General features: G+C 36.8%; 1 protein-coding gene across 3 annotated transcripts in view; it reads left to right on the top strand.

The window, feature by feature from the left end:
* Positions 1-1,336: 1,336 nt before the first annotated feature.
* dennd5a (DENN/MADD domain containing 5A) overlaps positions 1,337-22,091 on the top strand; it is a 53,831-nt gene continuing 33,076 nt past the window's right edge. Inside the window, exons 1-4 of one of the 3 annotated variants that reach the window (XM_042728554.1) lie at positions 1,337-1,632; positions 17,117-17,188; positions 17,816-17,925; positions 20,230-20,902. In XM_042728554.1, the coding sequence (XP_042584488.1) occupies positions 1,533-1,632; positions 17,117-17,188; positions 17,816-17,925; positions 20,230-20,902 (955 nt within the window). In that variant the 5' untranslated portion in view covers positions 1,337-1,532. The remainder of the gene's footprint in view (positions 1,633-17,116; positions 17,189-17,815; positions 17,926-20,229; positions 20,903-22,091) is intronic. The other 2 variants (XM_042728552.1, XM_042728553.1) reach the window with 2 other exon arrangements.

Genomic DNA, 22,091 nt, shown 5'->3' with positions numbered 1-22,091 from the left:
CCCTGTTACCTCATTTGAGTTGTTCTCTCATGTTGCATTCATTTGTATATCTGCAGTTTTTATTTGAATGTCAACCCTAACGTTTAGTTTCTGTCCTCTGTAAATGTCCCAAGCAGATGGCACTAAACAGAGAGTTATGCGATTGTTTTGCAACAGTTTCAAGCCTCTGCTTACTCTTTATGATGAGGAGTAGTGTGTTGATATACTGTACTCTCTCTGACCCATTTATAATTTATAAAGTTGGACTCATCCTGATTTTTCTCTAGCATATTTTTACGGAACTCTCAATAAATGAATGTTACTGGTTACAGTATTACAAGATTTAATTGACAATGTATGGTCATGTCCTGTATTTTTAAAATCTATTAATTTACGTCTGTCCATCTTCTTGGAACATAATATATTGTATAATATATTGCATATATATGCATAATATATGATGAGATGATTAAAAACGAGTAACATTTGCCTCTTGTTCATTTTAACTGGATTACAGTGTGTGTTATCTTGAAATGAAGGCTGCAAGAAAAGAAAAAATACAGTATATCACATTTTGAGCCATTTAGGATGGTTTATTGATTTACAGTATATTTGTTATTTTATTAGAGACATTTTTGTGAAATGTTTTGTAAATATGGCATTCATAATTAAAAAATAATATTTATATGGCATTCATATTGGTTGATATCTTATCACTTCGGTGGGTTATAAATATAAACTTTTTGTAAAGAGGAAAATGGTTGAAAAGTAAGAGCTCAAATGAGTGATGAAAGAAATAAATATTAAACTTCAAAATCACATTTTAATTCATTTGACATTTATATATGTATGTATGTATATATATATATATATATATATATATACATACACAACATGAGAGAAATTATTGAAAAAGTGACAAATAATTGCTGTCACCAGTACTGCTGTCATTACCATCATACCAAAGAATAAGAACTTAAGTTAATTGATCGCTTGTGTCGCAAGTGCAAGGCACATCCAATTTCTATCCAAAAGGAAAACATCATAACCATTACGTACAATATATCATTACACAATATCTTAAAATCCAAGACACTGAAGTGCTGCTCTGAAGATTCGCGTCTGTTATATTCATTCGATTTCCAAACGCACCACCAGAGGGCAACATCACACAACATATATTGCCTTGCTGCTACAACTCTCAACACTGCACACTAATGCAATTATTTAAAGTTAATTCTTGGTTGACGACTTAATATGCGACTTTACTTGTTGTTAAAGAAGCGATGATGTATTCGGTGTATGGTTCGATGATGCTCCGGGGTTCGGCGCATAACGTCATCCCGAGCAGAGCGGTGCGCATGCGCACGAGCGACCGCCGAGGACCGAGAGCCGCTGTAACGTTAACGGAGGAGGAGGCCACAATGCGACTGGCGCTCGGGGCTCCTGCCTTGGTCCGCATCTGTAATGGCTGCGCAGACTGATCCAGAGAACTCGTACTATGCGCTCCTCTAGACCCGCACACAGAAGAGCACAAGCGGAGCCGTCTCAAAATGAGCACCGGATTCAGCTCGAGCTCCTGCCGCTTCGCGGATTATTTCGTGACCTGCGGTCTGGACACCGAGAGCGGCTTAGAACCAGACGAGCTGTCCGGTAAGAACCGAGCCAGAACGAGGCTGTTCAGGACTCCGACTTCGACAGATTTACGATCTTTTATTGCATATATGCGTATACGCTTTAGTTATGAGATTTATCAATCATTATGAGACAATAAATAGTGAGCACTGTAATAATAACACCAAATAATATGCTAAAATGGCTTTACAGTATGGTGGACGTGCGTAATATTGAACACACGAGTGCTGAGATTTATGTTATTATATTATATTCATAGTGCATAAACAAAAATGTGTAGTGTTAAAGTTGACCTTAAGAGACCCTTTGATTTAGTCTTAGAGGAAATCTGTCAACAGTTTTTTCTTCTTTTATTAGGAAATGCTTATTCTAATGAATTAAACTCAGCAGAAGATAAAGTATCTGCCATTTCATAATAGATCCTTCATATTTATTATTTATACAGGCAAAAAAAACATAACCCAAAGCAGGGAGAATGACAGTATTTACTTACGTAAGACGAAAGATTGAGGATCAGTAGCTGCAAAAGTCATATTATTAATTTATATTCTGCAAAAAAATGTTTTATTTGTTTTTGCGCTGACTTAGTGTGTACAGTAGGTTTTATTCCTTCACAAACAGTTCATCCAGCATTCATCAAAAGAAGGGTTTATTATAATGTAATCTGTTCAGACTATTCCAAGCTAACAACTTATTATGATTACTTCCTCCATCTCTAGCTTCCAGTTAAGTGACATAAAATAATTGTCTAAATATCCTACATATAATTTACATCCAACTGTAGCATGTTTTAGTGTTAACGGTGGATCGTTCGCACCATCGTCTCATCTAAAAGGCTCTTTGAACCAGCACGTGAAGAGTTGTTGGGCGAGAGTGCAGATTTCCTGTGGTTTCGGGCTTCCTCAACTTGCATTTTCTGTTTTTGTAGATTTCCACTGCTGTAATCAGACGCAAATGTTCATGGATTTTTGTGAAGAAGGGTGTTTCATTTCACAAGGGTTCTGTTGCATCAGAGTCAGAGGGTTATGGTTCCATGAACTGCATCGGTTTTAAATCATATGTAAAAGGTGAAACAGGATGAATCAGTCACTGAATTTTGTTTGTTGAATTTAAGTTTCAGGAAGTTCTATTTATGGATGCAGAGCTCAACAAGAGTAGTTTCAGTTCTTGGCCCCTCCACAAAAAAATTAAATAAACTAAAATGTTAAATGTTTAAAATAATTAGCATAATTTATAATAATAATAATAATAATAACGCAATTAGTTACAATGTGTAAAGATTAAAATGTACATATAATTGTAAAAAATTTTTTAAATTTATAAATATGAATCATTCTTTATCATATCATCATATTTATCATATCATCACTCATATAATTTGTGACATTTAAATCTGCAGACTTCACAAGAACAGTGTTCAGTGCACAACAGAAACCAGAGGTTAAAGTTTGCAAGGCACTTAACACTTAAGATAACAAGACAATTTGCCATTTGGCCGTTTAAGTATCAGTGTCCTTTGTGTATTTTGTTAGAGAGTATGATTATACTGTTAGATGTGTGTCCTGCGACTTTGAGTCTTGGAGTTATATATATCTGTTGAGGGTCAAATGCATTGATCAGCAATAAATGATATGTTTAGAGATGGCTGTAGTAGAACTGACCCTGCAGTGAAAGTGACTGGTGTCCAAAATGACGTGCCCTCTGGGGAAGAGCCCGATCAATGGAGCGTGTCCCACACGTACCCTAAGACAAAGAGAGGTCACTGAGAGACTCTGGGGAGAACAAAAAGACATCAAGTCATAAAGCAGCATCCAGTCACAGTGTTGTAGCCAGATTCTACCGACTTGATGCTGTTTTTAAAAAAAGGAGATTTAGAATTTCAGAAATTTTAAAAATGTCATTTGAAAAGTTTTAACATGTCACTGTTTTGGGTAACTTTCTTTGAGTCTGTGTTGGCCTAGTTAGCTGGGGGACTGAAAGTGCTAGCATGCTGTTTTAGAGGAAACGAGGCAGTCAGGTTTTTTCTTTGTCATGCATTTGTAATGATACTGTCTTTTTAATGAATTCACACTCAGTAGTTTTTATCATTGTTGTCAGTTTGAAAGGGTTTTTTTTTTTTTTGGTTAACCTTTGCAAAAAAGGTACTGTAGGAGTAAACTGTTTTTCAGTGATGCTATCAAACTGTAATATTTTGACATTTATTTTCCGACAATTTTTATATGTTAGAAATACAGACAAATACAGAAAGACACTTGAGAAAAGTGCACATGTGAGCGTCCCATGATCCTTTACTGATACTTTCTTCCCACTGGCGATGAGAATGCTGTGCATTGCTGAAGTGTTAGCATATCTCTTGGCAAAGAGACTGAAAATGAGAGCCATTGTCATTCCTTGCATTTCTCTGTTGGGCCAGACGGTTGGGCTTGATTTAGCTGTAATGAAAAACATCCATTAGACCGTTAAAAGTGGGTCACTATTGCACTCGAGCACATTTAAGAGCACACCCAAATTTTCCAGTGTTAAGTTGCCCTCCTTAATTTGAGGTTAAATGAGGACAAAACAGAATAAATATTTATCCTGTAGGTGGGGAGAAGAAGCTTACTAATGTATGTCTTTAACTAAAGTTATCATATAAACATCCAGTCAGTAATGATGTTTAAGTACATGAAATTGGCTTCATTTCGAGTAGACATCAATGAAAGTAATGACAACTTATAATTTAGAGAGTCAGATGATGATTTGTCCAACTAATTTAAGACATATTTAAACAGGTAATTTGTGAGTTAATGAGTCATTTGACTGAGAAACAGGCTTATAAGAGTAATCTATTTGTGAATCACTAGTAACACTTATTTTTTACAGCCTGAAGACAACATAATAGAAAGTTATGTTATCTTGTAATTTTTTTTTTTTTTTTTGCAGTAAGCTTTTTTTCTTTTTTTATCTCATCTTCAGTTCTCATAGCAAGCTCACAGATCGGGGAAAATCTTTATTTTGCCTTTGCACTTGAGGTTCAGAAAAGTACTGTAGAGATTTGGATAAAATCATTTCTTGTAGATTTTTGAAAAATAACTGTTCATCTCATCTAATTTCAGTTATTTACTGGGACTGTTTTAAGGGACACATCTGATCCTGTTCTGTAAGCAGCCCTTTTTGTGAGGTTTTGTGTTTGTGGCTTTAAGTAACTCTTGCTTGTGTGTTCCTCCCACTTCCTGTCCCCTTTAGCAGGTTACAATAACCAGATATTCACAAACAGCAAGAACGACAAGGAGAATACAGTTCGGAAAGATTTGTTTGCTCTGCTCATTAAATGGCAGTGTGAAGAGTGTTTAGACAAACACATATTTTTGAGATGTCATAATGCCGTTTAGAGTAGACCAATGAAGTTAGCGGGCGTCTCTCTGTTAGTTAAACATCACCAGTGCTAACTGATACTTGCAGTAGACCTGCTATGAAGAGTCCTCATACTTTTACTTAACTGGTTTTTCTTTGTTTATTCCCTTGTTCCCAAAGTACACATTAGCATACTTTTAAAAATAGTGCAAATACAGAAATAATGTACTTTACATTCAGATAGCACTTAAGTGTATTCTTTTAATGTTTTCAGAAACTGAATTGCAATTTAAAGGTAATATATTAGATTTAATCTATATTAAATGGAATTAGTTGAACTTAAAAGTGCTTTTTTGACCCGGTTAAAGGGATAATGCACCCCAAAAAAGATGAGAGAAGTTTCATTTTTTGAAGAACTGATAATGTTTTTCAGAATGAACAGTTTTTTAATATATATTTTTGACTACAAGTGTATTTTCATTTCTTTTTCACAGGGGTTTGTGGCTCAATTTTTGGAACTGAAAGTTTGAATGATTCTGGTTTAATGAGGTTCACTTGTGGTTCTTCCTTTCCTTGAAACTCCCAGAGTTACTCAGCCGTAAACGCTGGTGTCCCTCTTGTATTTGTGTTGGGACCCTTGCAACCCTGGGTTTATAAGTACGTGTCAGGGTGGTTTTGATTGTACATCTTTAGTTTTGATTTAATGGATGAACAGCTTTGGTCTGTTCACAATCACAAAGCAGACAAGATCATTGCATCTCATGTTCCCTTTCATGCTTAATTACTTTTTGTATCTTTGCAGCTTAACCTAGTCTCTTAGACACGGATGATTGTCAATGTAAAATGCGTGGTGGGAAGTTATGCTGGAGCTGATATGTTTTTCATTATTTATTTATTTATTTATTTTTGCTCATCAAAGGAGCTTCAGTAGTAGTTAAGATACGTGACGTGACATACTTATACGCTTAGTTTATTTATGCATACAGCTGCACAGCAAAGAATCCTCAATTCGATAGCTTATGCGAATACTTGACACATGTTGTTCGATCTCTTCCTTTTCTTTTTCAACATTGCTTGTTGCAATAACTAGCTTGTTTGCTGGTAATTCAACAACAACATTGGGTTGAAAAAAAATTATCGCATACGCTAAACCCTACCATAGACCTAACCGATAGTGTTAACAAGAGGAAACATAACATAACACGTTAGCTGAATCAACCATGCCGCTGCTTGCTTCTACAAGTCTTTGAAAACTTTTATCATGAGTCTTGTTTGACTGATTTGGTACCCTTTTGCTCTTCTTTGCAAGTGCAGTGCTGTACCAGGTGTGCTACTGAGCAAGTTTACATCAGAAAAGCCATGCATATAGATGGTTATGTGATGCAAATATAAAAATGTGTTAGTTTACAAATGCACAATGGTAAAAGTGTTTGGAGATCTTAACACAATAATATGTAAGGAACCTCACATTATTATTAATCTATAGTCTGCCCCTGCATTTTTAATTTGTGTAAAAATTAATAAAAGTTGTTGGTGTTTTACTGTAACCAGTGCTCATTTCAACTTTTTTTAATTTATTTTTTTACCAAATGAGCATATGTTGGTTTATTTTGTAGTATTGCTATTTGTAATTCGCTACTCTTCAACACGGCATCTTGTACACAGATATCAGGCCACTACAAAAACATAATTAAGTTTCTTGTAGACACTTTTCCACTTTGACATGTCAAAGAAATCCCTTTAGCAACTACTCAAACAAGAAAGTTATTAAAATGTACTTTCATTTTAACCAAGAGGAAACCAAGGGGGCATCAAACCACATAACACATATATTCAAAGAGTGCTAAAACTGTGTGTGAAGAAGGCATTGAATGTTTGCACATTCTCAGAGTCAGACTGTGCATAAATATTGTAAAAAAAAAAAAAAAATCTTCTGTAATATAACTGATCAAATGAATGCTTGTAATTGGGGCTGCAGACTAACATACTTGTCTTCCCAACATAACCTTAGATTACATGGGATACTCATATTATTACCCCTCATCCTCTGTCCTGTTGCTTTTGCATAAAACAGCAGTAGTTCCAGAATGCTGCAAAGTTGGTGACAAAACCCTCTTTTATTCCCAATGACAGGGCACAGGGTGAGGGCTTCATTAGCATATGCATGAGAGGCCCTGCTGGCAGAGCGTTTTGATTGGCTGGCTCACAGCCTGGGTACACCGTCAGGCTCTCAGTACACTGAGGACAGGCAGCTGGGCTCGACACACACTCGCACACATACAGAGTTAAACACTGTCCCCCAGGAGTTCCCATGCACCCCCATCTCCTGAGCTCTTTCTCAGTGACATCACTATGAAAGAGCACTCCTTTAAACTCCTTGGACTCTGATTAGTCATTAATCTAGTGCGCATGATAAAGATGTTTTTAAGAGTGGCTTTATTGGTTAATTTTTAAGCTTCCCTCTTCATTGAGAACACGATAACAAAACATCCATGTAAAGTCCAATTCCTGATTGAAAATCCACATTTTGTAATGGTCTTAACTCTATCTAGCACACACAATTTGAACATGTGTGACCGCTTAATTAAAGCCATTTTAAAGCAGGCCAGCCCTAGCCATTTCATAGTACACCATGTAATTACAGAGATTAGTATGGAGTCAATATAATATCACATATATACGCAAAAAAATAAAGTTTTGCAAAAGAAAATAAAGTTTTGCAAACAAAAATTAAAGTATTGAGGAAAATAATTTTGCTTTTTGCAAACAAAAATAAAGAATTGCAAAACATAAATGATACCGTGCGAAAGCAATGATTTTGCAATACATATTTTCCATGGTCATATCTACAATTTTATTTGCAACACTGATTTTATTTTGCGTGTCAGTCTAGTTTGAGCTTGTGCTGCAGTTTTTCCTTTGCGCTTCATTTTTCTGCGCGTCTCGCTTTGTGACGCTGTTTTGACGTGGGGGTGGAGTCAAGGGGCAGGGGCGTGTACAACAAGCCTCCCTGGAAGTGACGTCATCGGCCCGAGACGCAGCTCACTGATCCAGGTACTGTCATGATGAGCAGATGCATGCGAGTGGATCGCTTCCTTTTATTCACTAGAATTAAAACATGCATGGTTTCGTTTTATTAACTTTATTAACAAATGTATAAGTGTATTAGCAGCGTTTGCTCAAGTTAAAGAAGTTGTTACCATGCACATCTCTTGTTTATTTCTCTCGATGTGCACTCTTTTACTGGCATAAAAGTTGGCTTGACGTTGGACGTTCGATATTCGCAAATCTAGGGACCGTCTCTAAAGTTACATGCGAAACTACTATACACTTCTCTAACGTCAATAGCATGCAAGGAGAATGACTAACAGTCATGAAAACAACTGTTAACTGTTCATCCAGGTGTCAACTATAATGCACACCTTTTATATTTTTTGATAATTATTAAAATAAACTGTAAATCATATGTAAAATATTGCTACTTTTCATTACACTTTTCATTAAAGTGCACTTAAGAGGATGAATTTAACAATAACCCTATAATAATAAATACTAGAATTATAAATGAATAATTCGCTAGTTTCATTTGTAAATGAAAACACTAATTTAACAAAGAACGTTAATTAGGTTAGCAATACACGAATTAAAAGGGGAAATAAGCATAACAATAAATATAAAAATATAGCCCTATTTAATATAATATTATTATCAATTATTATATACGATTAGCCTATATGAATAAATGAATGATGCATTTATATAGCGCTTTATGATGTATTGTTGTACACCCAATTCGCTGTACGATCATGTGGGGGGTCTCTCCTCAACCACCAGCAGTGTGCAGCATCCACTTGGATATATTATATATATAATGATAAAAATAATAAAAAGCCTTATATGCACATATATTACATAAAAAGACACGATCAACGGACTGTGGGATGGATAAAAATATTTTATCAATCTCTGATAATCTCAGGTTGCTATGGTCACGCGGGTTTGTTTATGCATTAAACTCGTGGAAAAATTAAACCAAAAAGATTGGAGCTTAATTTTCTTTTTTTATCTTACAATGACAGTCATTTATTAATTTATGCCAGGAGTTATGTAAATGAAAAACGAAGTCGAGATCGATATAAAACTTGAGTCGTAGACCTCTTTAATGATGTACGTTATAGTTTATGAAGTGAATTGCATAATTTTACATTAAAACTAGCAGTAACTCTGAACTAATGTGAACAAAGAACGCTTCTGTGCACTGGCGTCCTCCCACAGGTTAAGAGATCTTAAACAAACACTGATAATACACATGCAGTTAACCAAATGAAACAATACACATTTAATGCTATAAAAGTGTGTGTGACTGGCATAAAGTTGGCTTGACGTTGAACGTTCTATATTCGCAAATCTAGGGACCGTCTCTAAAGTTACATGCGAAACTACTATACACTTCTCTAACGTCAATAGCATGCAAGGAGGATGACTAACAGTCATTAAAACAACTGTTAACTGTTTATCCAGGTGTCAACTATAATTGCACACCTTTTATATTTTTTTGAAGATAATTATTAAAATAAACTGTAAATCAAATGTAAAATATTGCTAATTTTCATTACCGAATGGGCTCAAATTTAAAATATGCCATAATTTGAAGCTCAATAGCATTTGAACAGAATGACTCACTTTCATAAAAACATACTGTAAAGTGTTCATCTTCGTGTCAACTATAATGCACACCGTTCATATTTTTCATAATTATTCAAATAAACTGTAAATCATATGTAAAATATTGCTATTATTCATTTGAGCTTTAAATTAGTGTTTACGTCCATTTGGTAATGAAAAGTAGCAATATTTTACATATGATTTACAGTTTATTTTAATAATTATCAAAAAATATAAAAGGTGTGCATTATAGTTGACACCTGGATGAACAGTTAACAGTTGTTTTCATGACTGTTAGTCATTCTCCTTGCATGCTATTGACGTTAGAGAAGTGTATAGTAGTTTCGCATGTAACTTTAGAGACGGTCCCGTAGATTTGCGAATATCGAACGTCCAACGTCAAGCCAACTTTATGCCAGTAAAAGAGTGCACATCGAGAGAAATAAACAACAGATGTGCATGGTAACAACTTCTTTAACTTGAGCAAATGCTGCTAATACACATATACATTTGTTAATAAAGTTAATAAAACGAAACCATGCATGTTTTAATGCTAGTGAATAAAAGGAAGCCATCCACTCGCATGCATCTGCTCATCATGACAGTACCTGGATCAGTGAGCTGCGTCTCGGGCCGATGAGGTCACTTCCAGGGAGGCATGTTGTACACGCCCCTGCCCCTTGACTCCACCCCCACGTCAAAACAGCGTCACAAAGCGAGACGCGCAGAAAAATGAAGCGCACAGGAAAAACTGCAGCGCAAGCTCAAACTAGACTGACACGCAAAATAAAATCAGTGTTGCAAATAAAATTGTAGATATGACCATGGAAAATATGTTTTGCAAAATCATTGCTTTCGTGCGGTATCATTTATGTTTTGCAATTCTTTATTTTTGTTTGCAAAAAGCAAAATTATTTTCCTCAATACTTTAATTTTTGTTTGCAAAACTATATTTTCCTTTGCAAAACTTTATTTTTTTGCGTATTTATGTGATATTATATTGACTCCATAGATTAGCTACAATTGTCTTTAACCATGTATGTAGTCTGTTTGTTCCTGTGTAAAAATGAGCTCATGTCTTTCTTCCTGTGGGAGCAGAGGAACACAGCATTCTTAGCCTGCTGGTTTTAACCATGCTGCATGTGTTGCTGAAGGGATGCACTGCAGTAAAGGAAGCTCTGTTCACCAGTGATTCTCCACTGTGCCAATGGTCTTGATTTATTCTCCGGCAATAAAATACCCCTACACCTGTACACCGCGTCCTGCACTCTTAAGAAAAATGGTTCTAAACAGTACCAGAAAAGGGTTCTTAGGCTTGTAACAAAAGCAGAACCCTTTTTAGTGCTAAATAGAAACTTTTTATAGGGTGCCATATAGAACCATGCTTTGAAAATGCTATAGGACCTTAATGGTATTATAAATAGCCTTTTTAATGATAGTTTTTCTTTAATATTAGCTTGTTAATATCATTAATATAAGTATTATTTGTATATATTATTTATTAATATTACTTTTACCCCTCTATCTATCTGGTCTTATAATATCTTGAAGTGTCTATTAGGATTTTTAGATAAAATCAACAACATGTCAATTACCTAATTACCTTTTTTATGACATAAAATTGTAGCAAAATTTACAGTTATTCTAACAGTTATTAGCAGAATACATTAAAGGGATACTCCACCCAAAAATGAAAATTTTGTCATTAATCTCTTATCCCCATGTCGTTCCAAACCCGTAAAAGATTTGTTCATCTTTGGAACACAATTTAAGATATTTTGGATGAAAACCGGGAGGCCTGTGACTGTCCCATAGACTGCCAAGTAAATAACACTGTCAAGGTCCAGAAAAGTATGAAAGACATCGTCAGAATAGTCCATCTGCCATCAGACGTGCAATCTGGGTTATATGAAGCGACGGGAACACTTTTGTGTTCTACATCTATGTGTGAGGAAAGACAAAAATTGTTGAATAATTTTGTTTCACAATAACAATATAAATAAATTAGTTATTTTTCTGGAAATAAGCTTGTTACCAAAACTAATACTCATTGATGTGCTGTTTCTTTTTAGTCATTCAGACTTATGATTTCAGATAAACAGACCTGGGGCTTTTTTGACTTGTTCTATAAGCAACCACTCAGAATGCCTTTGCAACCACCATGGAAAAAACTTAACAGAACACCTAAGGAAAAACTTAGCAACATGGTATAAACCAACTAGAACGCCTTAGCAACTGTGACACAAAGGCTGCATTTACATTACATGGTTCAAGTGACCCAATTCAGTTTATTTTCCTCATGTGCCACAGATCAGATACGACCCACGAACACATAAACAGGAAAAAGCACATGGATTTTTGTCACAGGTTGCTGCAAGTTGTTTTTTAGTTTGCAGGTTAAAGTGATTTTGATGGGATGGACCCCTGACAGAGGGGAAAACCATGAAAAAGATGTGATTGGGCTAGTTTTGATTAGCAGTTGGACTGTTTCATTGACTTGGGAAGTGACAACCCTGTTTTTTGGCCGTACGTCTACCTTGGGTTGTTTTACCAAGTGTACAGTGTAAATGCAGATATCAGGCATGGGCCACTTTTAAATGAAGATATAATCTGGTCATCATAAAAATATGATATAGTCAACAAATCAGAATTGGGCATCAAGACAGTGTAAATGTGGCCAAAGTGACACTAATTATTTTATATTTTCTAATATAAGAGGATGCAGCTTTAAGTAACTGAATGTTTCCATTTGTTGTAAGCCAGTATTCCAGTGAGTAAAATAGGAGAATTGGTTAAGAAAAATATCTGCAAGACATTGCAAGTTACACTGAACTTACAGTAATGGTAACAAATGAGTAGAGTTTGAGCACATGAGCAGAAAGCAATGAACTTTTAAAATATGTGGGGGGTTAATTTTCACAGGAAAACGTCATCTGCCATCTGTTACTCCTCTTCTCTGAAATTCATTTGCTCTCTTTGTCCCCCTGTCTTTGCTCACACATAGATGTAGTTCTACCCACGATCTCTCGCTGTCTGGGCTCCACATTCATTTGACGGCATCGCGCTGCAAGGATCAACACTGTGTCATCACATCAACTCCAGTCCAATTATTCAATAGCAGAGGTGTTCATGCCTCACAAATGATCATTTAATGCATAGCCGATCTGCCATTTCTCATTCTTAAATACCCAGGTTTTTGATATGATGTTTTTGAAATACACAGTTGCTGATATGATGCAACTCTTACCAGACTATAAAACAATCAGATCTTTATAGCAGACAGTCTTTGAAAGATATTATTAAAGTTTTATGATCAAAGCTCTGTAGTTTTTATTGTGGGGCAAAACTTATAATGCAATACAGTACAATGATAATTAAGAGAAGAAACATTCCTCAAAAGTCTGATGATACATACATTTCAACATGATTTTTCTAAAATAAAATATGTACGGATAATCAAGTACACCTAAATTGCTTCAGTATTCATCTTAAAGTATTACTAACAAAATAACATTTATTCTTACGTTTACTTTATTAAACTCATTAGAGATTTTACAGTATTAAAGATTTTACTAAAAGGACTTTTAGTTGCTACAAAAGCATAACGTATCAATCAGACAACAGAAGCCATGATAGATTGTGTACAACAGGTTTTTCAGCAAAGTTTTGATCAAGCTGATAATTCAGAGGCCTTAGAAATTTGCTTATCAAATGTGGTACAGTCTTTATAGGGTTAATTTTGTTCTTTCCTGTTTGAAGTGGGCATCACTAAAGAGCTGTCCCCCTCACAGAGCTCATGCATGCATTCACGTCAGGCCTGTAGCCTATGGCTGTTCTCTGGCCACCATACACAAGTACTTTATAAAATAAGCTTTATCTCTTCCCTCACAGCCTAGAAACAGAAACAGTTTGAGTACTAAAAAAATACATTTTTCCCTTTTTACAGTCCAACTTTTTCCTATATTATATCAAATTAAAAGCATTTTTTCCCCAGATATTTAAAGTCACCATGACTATCACTATGCATAAATAAAATCACTATTGCATAAAATTGCAGGAGTCAGCAAATGCAGTGATCCACTCTCCCTACATTTATTCAATTCTTTTTTTTATTCAAGAAACTGTTTCACTCAGATATACGGCACAAAAAGAAAAAGACAACTTCCATTTCATGCACTTCAACATGTATTTATCAAATATTGGTAAGGTAGGTTAAATTACAATGGGGCAGAAAGAAAAATGCAAACAACTGTAGTTTGTAATAGCCAAAACATGTAAAGTATTGAGGGTGTTTCCATTGTATAGGACTGTGTGGTTTGTTGAACAACTAATTTTAATGTGGTTGATTTGTTATCTATCTGCTCTTTCCCAAATGCAGTCAGAAAAAAGGTCTGATATGTTTTCTAAAGCACTGACCTTTCCGAAAACCACAGCGTCTTGACAGTGTGTTTTCCCCCTCCGCATCATTTCATGGTTTCTTACGGCTCTGATGCTCTTTGTGAAAGTACCAAAGCATTTTTCAGGGGTCATTTCATGAGGAATCAACTTTTGAAAAAAATTCCAAAGAGAATAATATCTCACTTTTTTGTGAATCAATTTTTAGAGCTGTTTTATAATTCATTAAAATCAGATAAAATCACGGTGCATGGGCTTCAATCAGCAGCAAATATAATAAATAATAGAAATAAACTTTTTTGAACCTCTAAGAAACACTGAGAATATATTTGGGGTTGTTTGTTGTGGTTTGAATCTGGCACCCTTTGCCTCTTGTAGTTGAGTTCTTTTGCTTTGTTTACAGCAGCGGTGCTTGTCACCTTGGCCTTATTGATCTGTTTGCAGTTCATAATATCTAATGCTTGTTTGCTGTCGACTAAATGATGAGCGTTTAGTTTTTCATTGGCTTCATTGCCATTGGCTCATCCTCACTTGATCTCGGGCCTTTTGTGCTGACAGTCCCAGGACTGAAACAAATCATGTGTGAGGGGCTGGCAGAGAAATAACAAGGCAGATGAACCATGACGAAGTCTTTTCATTCATCAGAGCTGATTGCTTTTCTACACTCTGCCCGCCTCTGCGTGTGGCACTGCCTCTGAATTCATGCTTAGGTTATTAGAGAAAACATGGAAGGCCTTCCCATGAATCATTATGAGATCATCATGTGGAGATGGATACTGGTGACCACGATTTGCTTGCAGAACCTTTTATATTTGATGGTTGACATCGGGTGTTTTGATAAATGATAATAAATTCTTCAATAATGGTACTGTACAACCTGGTACAATGGTACTGAAAACCGACCAAATTTCTTAATTGCTGCATAACCACTTTAAATATGCATACAATTTTTAATAATTTAGTGATCTGTCTTGTTATTATCCTAGCATTATTGTATTAAAGATAAATAAATGTATTAAAAATGACACAAATCTTAACTCTCGGTATATTAAATTAAGCATAAAAACATTTTGGGCTTAATTATATTGAAGGAGGAGCAGAAGCTTAAAAGCATCCTCATGATATTATATACAGTACTACACAACATATGCCAGTCAATCTCAACTAATGCCAGTGTTTTTCTTAAAGGTCATGATGAATGAAAAGAATCTATTATTTCATTCAGGAAAAAGTTTTTTTGAGAGTGAGAGTTAAAAGCTGAAAAATATTTTAATAATTTAATCATTTGGATTTCCACACATAAAGATTTTAACATCTGCCTTGGTGTTTGCTTCTCAGGCGTTATGTAACATTCCCCTAAGAGTTTGTTGATCTTTTACTAGTTTTATTCCGATTCTCAACTGAATCTTATTTTTAAATATTTGACATATTATAAAGAAGTTGAGTGGAAAGAGAAAAGAACCTACATGGGAACAAGATTGTCATTGAAAATGACGGATCAGATACATTAATAAAGTACAGGAAAATGCATAATTTAGCAACATATTATATATTGTAGCATGTTGTCATATTATGATTGTGATGTTGTCCTTGGTGGTAACTTGTAGCTTGACACTGTCAGTGTTTAAACCAGCCCAGCAGCCCCTAGTGTTTGTGTTGGTTAATTCCACACATTCCTGGTCTTATCCCTGTAGAGATCCCAGACTGGTGAAACCACCGGATTTGATTTGTTGCTTGCCCTTTAAATGCCACACAAAGAATCCATTAACTCTTCAAACACATGGCATCCCTAAAGATTGGTGACAAATAAACACGTTCTTAGCCTCCGCTTAAACCTGAACACATTCCTCAGGGAAATATCCCTCAGAGGCAAGTCTGCTCTTGTTGCATCAAGGCTGTATTGTTCATTGTCTGAGGCAGATCAGTTATATATCTTACACTTTCTCTGATATGGAAGCTGAAATGCTTTAAATTAGTCAGCTTTTACTGTGTGGGCAGCAGAGGAGAGGAAAACACCCGTGACATTCATGTGTGCACTGCGCACACCGCCTTCAGTCTCAGTTGCTGTGTCTAATGTGTGTGACAGCGAGCAGAACAGTCAATCTGTAGAATCTGTGAGCAGGAAAGGGAGTTAACATCTCTGCAACAATAGACAGAATGCAACAGAATTGAACAGAGGGGTTTCAAGACATTTTTAAAGGAATTGTCCACCAAAATGAAAGTTTGGTGAACATGTATTCACCCTCAGGCCATCCAAGATGTAGATGAGTTTGTTGCTTCATCTGAACTGATTTGGAGAAATGTAGCATTTCGTCACTTGCTCACCAATGGATTCTCTGCAGTGAATGGGTGCCGTCATAATGAGAGTCCAAACAGCTGATAAAGACGTCACAATAATTCAAAAGTAATCCACACCACTCCAGTCCATCATTTAACTTTTGCTTCCGGCTAACTTACGAGTCTATAATATCGCTTTCTTCAGTGATAAAGTTGACTCGTCTGAATCAGAAGAGAAATATGCACAGCTCATGGATCGTTTATAAGTCCAAAAACAGTCCAAAACAATTCTAATCAAATATGTTGGTGTCCTAAAAAAGTTGGAAATCCTAAATTCCTCCAAATCTGTTACGATGAAGAAACAAACTCATCTACATCTTGGATGGCCTGAGGGTGGATGAATTTCTGCAAATTAAAATTTTTGGGTGGACTGTTCCTTTGGATTGACATGCTGTTGGAAAACATTTAAAAGCATCTCGCAAATGACTAACAAAATCTATTTTTTTTTTAATTATTATTGATTTATTGTTTGTACATTTTTACCAAAGATTTAAACATGAAATCAAATGCTTTTATATGTAAATTTATTTATTATTTTAAAAATGATTTATTGATTTATTTATGTGACAGTTAACTACGATATAAATATTGCTTTATTTTGTAATTAATAAACTGATATTTTGTTCCTTACTTTTATTTTTAAGCAACACTACTTGTCCTCCATAATGGACTTCAAGAAGTGCCCTTAACGGTGTTGTCTATGAGTAATAAGTGAAGATTACTCACCCTCCTTATGTAAGTGATTAATTGCACTGTTTTATCTTTTGTGTAGCTTTATGCCAGTATATACAGGCTACTAAATTCAGAGATGTTGGCAGAGGAAATTTGGCGAGTGCAGACGCAGGTAACCTCCATCCCCCACTATGCTCTCCTCTCCTGCAGTCAGTGCTCCTGTTTGTATCACAATCAACCACAGCTCGGCCTGTGCCCGCTAACCTTTAACCTTTCCACGCACCTCTTTCACAGCACCGCTGTTTGCTCATGTGTGAGATGGCTGCGTGGTCGGGTAGCGTGGGATCACCTGTCTTCCCGCCCTTTCCCCCCTCAACACCTTTCCCTCTTCCTCTCTCAGCAGCAGCAACTTATTAGCACTCCAAACTGTTTGTCAGTCACTGCTTGGTGAACTTTCACCAAGGTTTGCTTGGTGGGCTGTAACTCCTTCACTTGGAATGATTTTCGAGGCACGTCTCTTCCACGCGTTGCAACACTTCTCTGCTTCAACTGTTCTAGCACTTTTGGCTTTGACTGGGTTTGATTTCTGTTTTCTTATGTTTTTCGCAACTTTATTAACAAATGTCTTCTTCCAGAAATTGTTATATATATTTAATGTTAAGATATACACCAATATATCACTTTTATGTGATGTGAATTTCTTGAATTGACATGAAGGTTTGAGGATGATTGCCAGAAAAGAGCTTTCTGAGCTTATCTGTCTTTTTCTTTTCTCTTTCTCTTTCTGTCCGAATCTCAGGTGAGAATTTTGAGCAGAGTCCACTGCGGAGAACTTTTAAATCTAAAGTTCTAGCGCACTATCCCGACAATGTGGAGTGGAACCCGTTTGACCAGGATGCTGTGGGCATGGTGAGTGACACACATAGAGGTCTACCAATATAGGCTTTCCAAAAACTAGTTCTAATTTTTAGAAAGCAGGGTGGCTGGCCACCAGCAAATAAAATGAAAATTTGCGATAGTTTTGCAATATAATAACAGCTTTGATGCAAAACACCTTTTCAACTGCCTGCTCAGTTATTATACCTTTCAGGGACTATATGGAACTGAAAATATGGTACTCAGTGTATTTTCTGAATGAAATTGGACAACTGTCAACTAATCTTTTGATTGAATGATTCAAAGACTCTCATAATATTCAGAAAGACACTTACTGGTTGTCACATACTGAAAAAATAAGGTAAATTGCAGAAAGAGTCATTAAATTAATCAGTGCATGAACAAGTTGTTGATTCCACTCCAACCTTTAAAGCAACAGTTCACCCAAAAGTGAAAATTACCCCATGATTAACTCACCCTCAAGTCATCTTAGGTGTATATGACTTTCTTCAAATGAATACAATCGTAGTTATATTTAAAATGGCCTGTCTCTTCAAATCTTCATAATGGCAGTGAATGGGTGTTGCGATTTTGAAGTTCAGTAAAGTGCATCCATCCATCATAAAAAGTTTTCCACACAGCTTTGGGGGGTTAATTCTAAAGTGAATTGATGTGTGTGTGTAAGAAAAATATCCATAATAACCTCCCGGAGCCATGTGGAGTACTTTTTATAATGGATGGATGCACTTTATTGGACTTCAAAATCTCAGCACCCATTTACTGCCATTATAAAGGTTGGAAGAGCCAGGATATTTTTAAATGTTATTCTGAGTGTATTCGTCTAAAAGAAGAAAGTCATATACACCTAGGATGGCTTTAGGGTTAGTAAATCATGGGGTAATTTTCACTTTTGGGTGAACTGTTCCTTTTAAAGCCAAGGTATGCTTCATATTCTGTGTTCCACTTTGTCTCAAGCACAGTTAATCGTGCAAGCCTTTCAAAATATACATTTTTGACCATGAGCATGGATAGATGTGGCTAGTAGACCATATTTATTCAAGCACTCATATCAGAAGCTCTGTTTTTTCATTCAAGGACAACAGCAGACTATGCTACTGATGAAAATGACATCACGCAGACGATCTTAGATCCAGATCAAGCCGGCTCTTAGAGTAGACTGACAATTCCTGATTCTTCAAAATTGCAAAAATGTGATTATTTTTAGGATCCACACCAATCCCTCCAGTATCTACACCCTGTCATAAAGCAGAAAGGCACTTGAGGTGGTGTTGTGGGTCATGCCTAACAACGCCCTTTTGCCAGTCTATATTTAGAATAAAGCACAGCCTCCTGCAAAGTATCGCTTAAATATATCATATACTGTTTAATTATTTCCATCAGCACCTCTAAATAAAAGTTGCCAGCCACCACCTGCATTTTTGATAATTTTCACAAATTTTTCAAGGTCCCAAGAATATTTCATTGTGTGAATATCTGAACATGCAACATGCAATATGTGCTTTTAAACAAAACAAACCTTTTTATTCTAGCTTCATGCATTTTCATCAATACTTGAATGTAAGCAAGTTTCATAAAGAGAGCAAAAAGCTGAGAAAATGGCTTTGTTGTAAAACACTACATCTGGATCGGATTCAGAATGATGATCAAAATGTTGGAGTAGATCACTTCCATCAACACCCCCAAGCTTGCACCGTCTGATACCACTTCCTGACTCAACATTTCATTCAGTAACATTGGGCAGTTTTGATTTATATGCTGTTTAATGTTTAATGATCGTGTTGTTTTGCATATGCATCTACATATGTGATCACTCTTTTTGCTGCTTCTTCACTGTGTTTTGTTCTGGCTATTCAATACTATTTCAGAAGATGTGTAATAGCGCCTCCTACCATATACCAGTGAAAATGCGAAAAGTCTGTCAATGCAGGGAAAGAGTTAATGGTAGCATTTGAAATGTAATAAATATGCTAAAATACACTGTTTTCAATGTTTGAAAACAGAAAATATTGCACTCTCCAGATGTCTGTTAATTGTCCAAACAAGTCACTTAATATGCATGGGCGCTATGTTGCAGTGGTTCCCAAACATCTTCCTAAAGGCCTCCCAGCAGTGCACATTTTGCATGTTTCTTTTGTCTGACACGCCCATTTCAGGTCGTGGAGTCTCTACTAAATGTGCAGTCTTGGGGAGCATCCAAGAACATGGTTGGGAACCACTGCTATATTGGTCTATCAGAGTGCCTCCAATTAAGGGAACTTGTTGAAGATCTTTTTAATATCTGTAGAGCCTCAGACTTTTTTGTTATTTCCTCCACAGCTCTGTATGCCAAAGGGCTTGTCCTTCCGCACCCAGACAGACATCCGTGAGCCCCAGTTCCACTCTTTCATTATCACGAGAGAGGACGGCTCCCGAACCTACGGCTTTGCCCTCACCTTCTTCGAGGAGGTGACGAGCAAACAGATCTGCAGTGCCATGCAGACGCTCTACCACATGCACAATGCAGAACAGTACGACATCTTGCACACTCCACCCACACCTCGCAGTCCAGAAGACACCCGTTCCACCCCTCAACAACTGCACGCTGCTCCCTGCTTGTCTCGGCTGCAGCGTTTCAACTCCTACGACATCAGCCGAGACACACTGTATGTGTCCAAGTGCATCTGTCTGATCACACCCATGGCCTTCGCCCAGGCCTGCAGAAGGGTTCTGGAACAGCTGCACCAGGCCGTCACCTCACCTCAGCCCCCGCCGCTGCCGCTGGAGAGCTACGTCTACAATGTCCTCTACGAGGTCCCGCTACCACCGGCCGGGCGTTCCTTGAAGTTCTTGGGTGTATACGGGCCAGTGGTGTGTCAGAGACCCAGCACGGCTGAGCTGCCCCTCTTTGACTTCCCCCTGCAGGAGGTGTTTGAGCTGCTAGGCGTGGAGAACGTGCTACAGCTCTTCACCTGTGCACTACTGGAGATCCAGATCCTTCTGTACTCGCAACGTGAGTAACTATCGCTCATACTTCTGTAGATCTAATGCCTGTTTAGAATTAATCTCAGCGTCAGACAAATCCCACACAAAAATGGCAAGGGGTTTCTCAATACGGCAAGCTCTAATCTGATTGTATGATTTTATGCTGATTGTATGATTTTTAATTTCTAGGAGGGAAAGTGACTGCAGGAAATCTGTGTTGCCAGACTGTTCCTATGAGTTCTTGTAAGGAGAAATTGAATTTGACAGAGTTACCAAGATTTGTGGTGCCTTTTAAAGATGCCTAACAGTGTTTTGGGTTTAGACACTTGGTAGCTCACATGTAAACGCCAGTTACCAAATTCTGGGGGCCTATCATCTCAGCCAGATGGCGCCTTCCTGTTTAAACGGGCCTTTCTTGGCCAGAAGAGTAAAGTGTACCAGACTATTGATGGAATTCTGATTGTTGAGATAATTAATTAAAACTTAGTTTACAAGTTTTGTTGGTGCCGACATATAGTGCTGTTGCGTCCCGAGTTCGAGTCTGTCTACCGTTTGTCCTACAAAAAAAACAACACTTCTGTTTTGATTCAGAGATACTATTGTTGTGGGTATTTGCTTACAAAACCTAGTAAGCTGCCTGCATAGAGATCTGTTCTAAACAATTAAATTATACCTATACTAGATTTTTTAACAGCATTTGAGTGTATGTATTTTTATGCTAAATGGAGTATCATGTTAGCTTAGCATGTGCTAATGTAAACATGCTAGCTTCAAATGTCGATGGAATACATATACATAGAGTTAGGGTTGCAGAGGAGCGGCAACATTTTGGTAAATTTAGAAAACTTCCTAGAATTTTTGGAAAGTTTCAGGAAATTTACCATCCCTTTGCAACCCTACATAGAATAAATGACTACTTTTGAATGACTGTCATTGGAGAAAAAATCAGTTTGTAAGTGTGAGTGACATGCAGCCAAGTATGGTGACCTATACTCAGAATTCGTGCTCTGCATTGAACCCATCCAAAGTGCACACACAGCAGTGAACACACACACACCATGAACACACACTCGGAGCAGTGGGCAGCCATTTATGCTGCGGGGAGCAGTTGGGGGTTCGCTGGGGGTGCCTTGCTCAAGGCCACCTCAGTCGTGGTATTGCCGGCCGAGACTCGAACCCACAACCTTAGTCAAACTCTCTAACCACTAGCCCACAAC

The sequence above is a fragment of the Cyprinus carpio genome, chromosome B7 (genome assembly GCF_018340385.1).
Source record: "Cyprinus carpio isolate SPL01 chromosome B7, ASM1834038v1, whole genome shotgun sequence".
NCBI lineage: Eukaryota > Metazoa > Chordata > Actinopteri > Cypriniformes > Cyprinidae > Cyprinus > Cyprinus carpio.
Note: the sequence above shows the minus strand (reverse complement) of the source record. Positions and strands in the feature narration are given on the sequence as shown.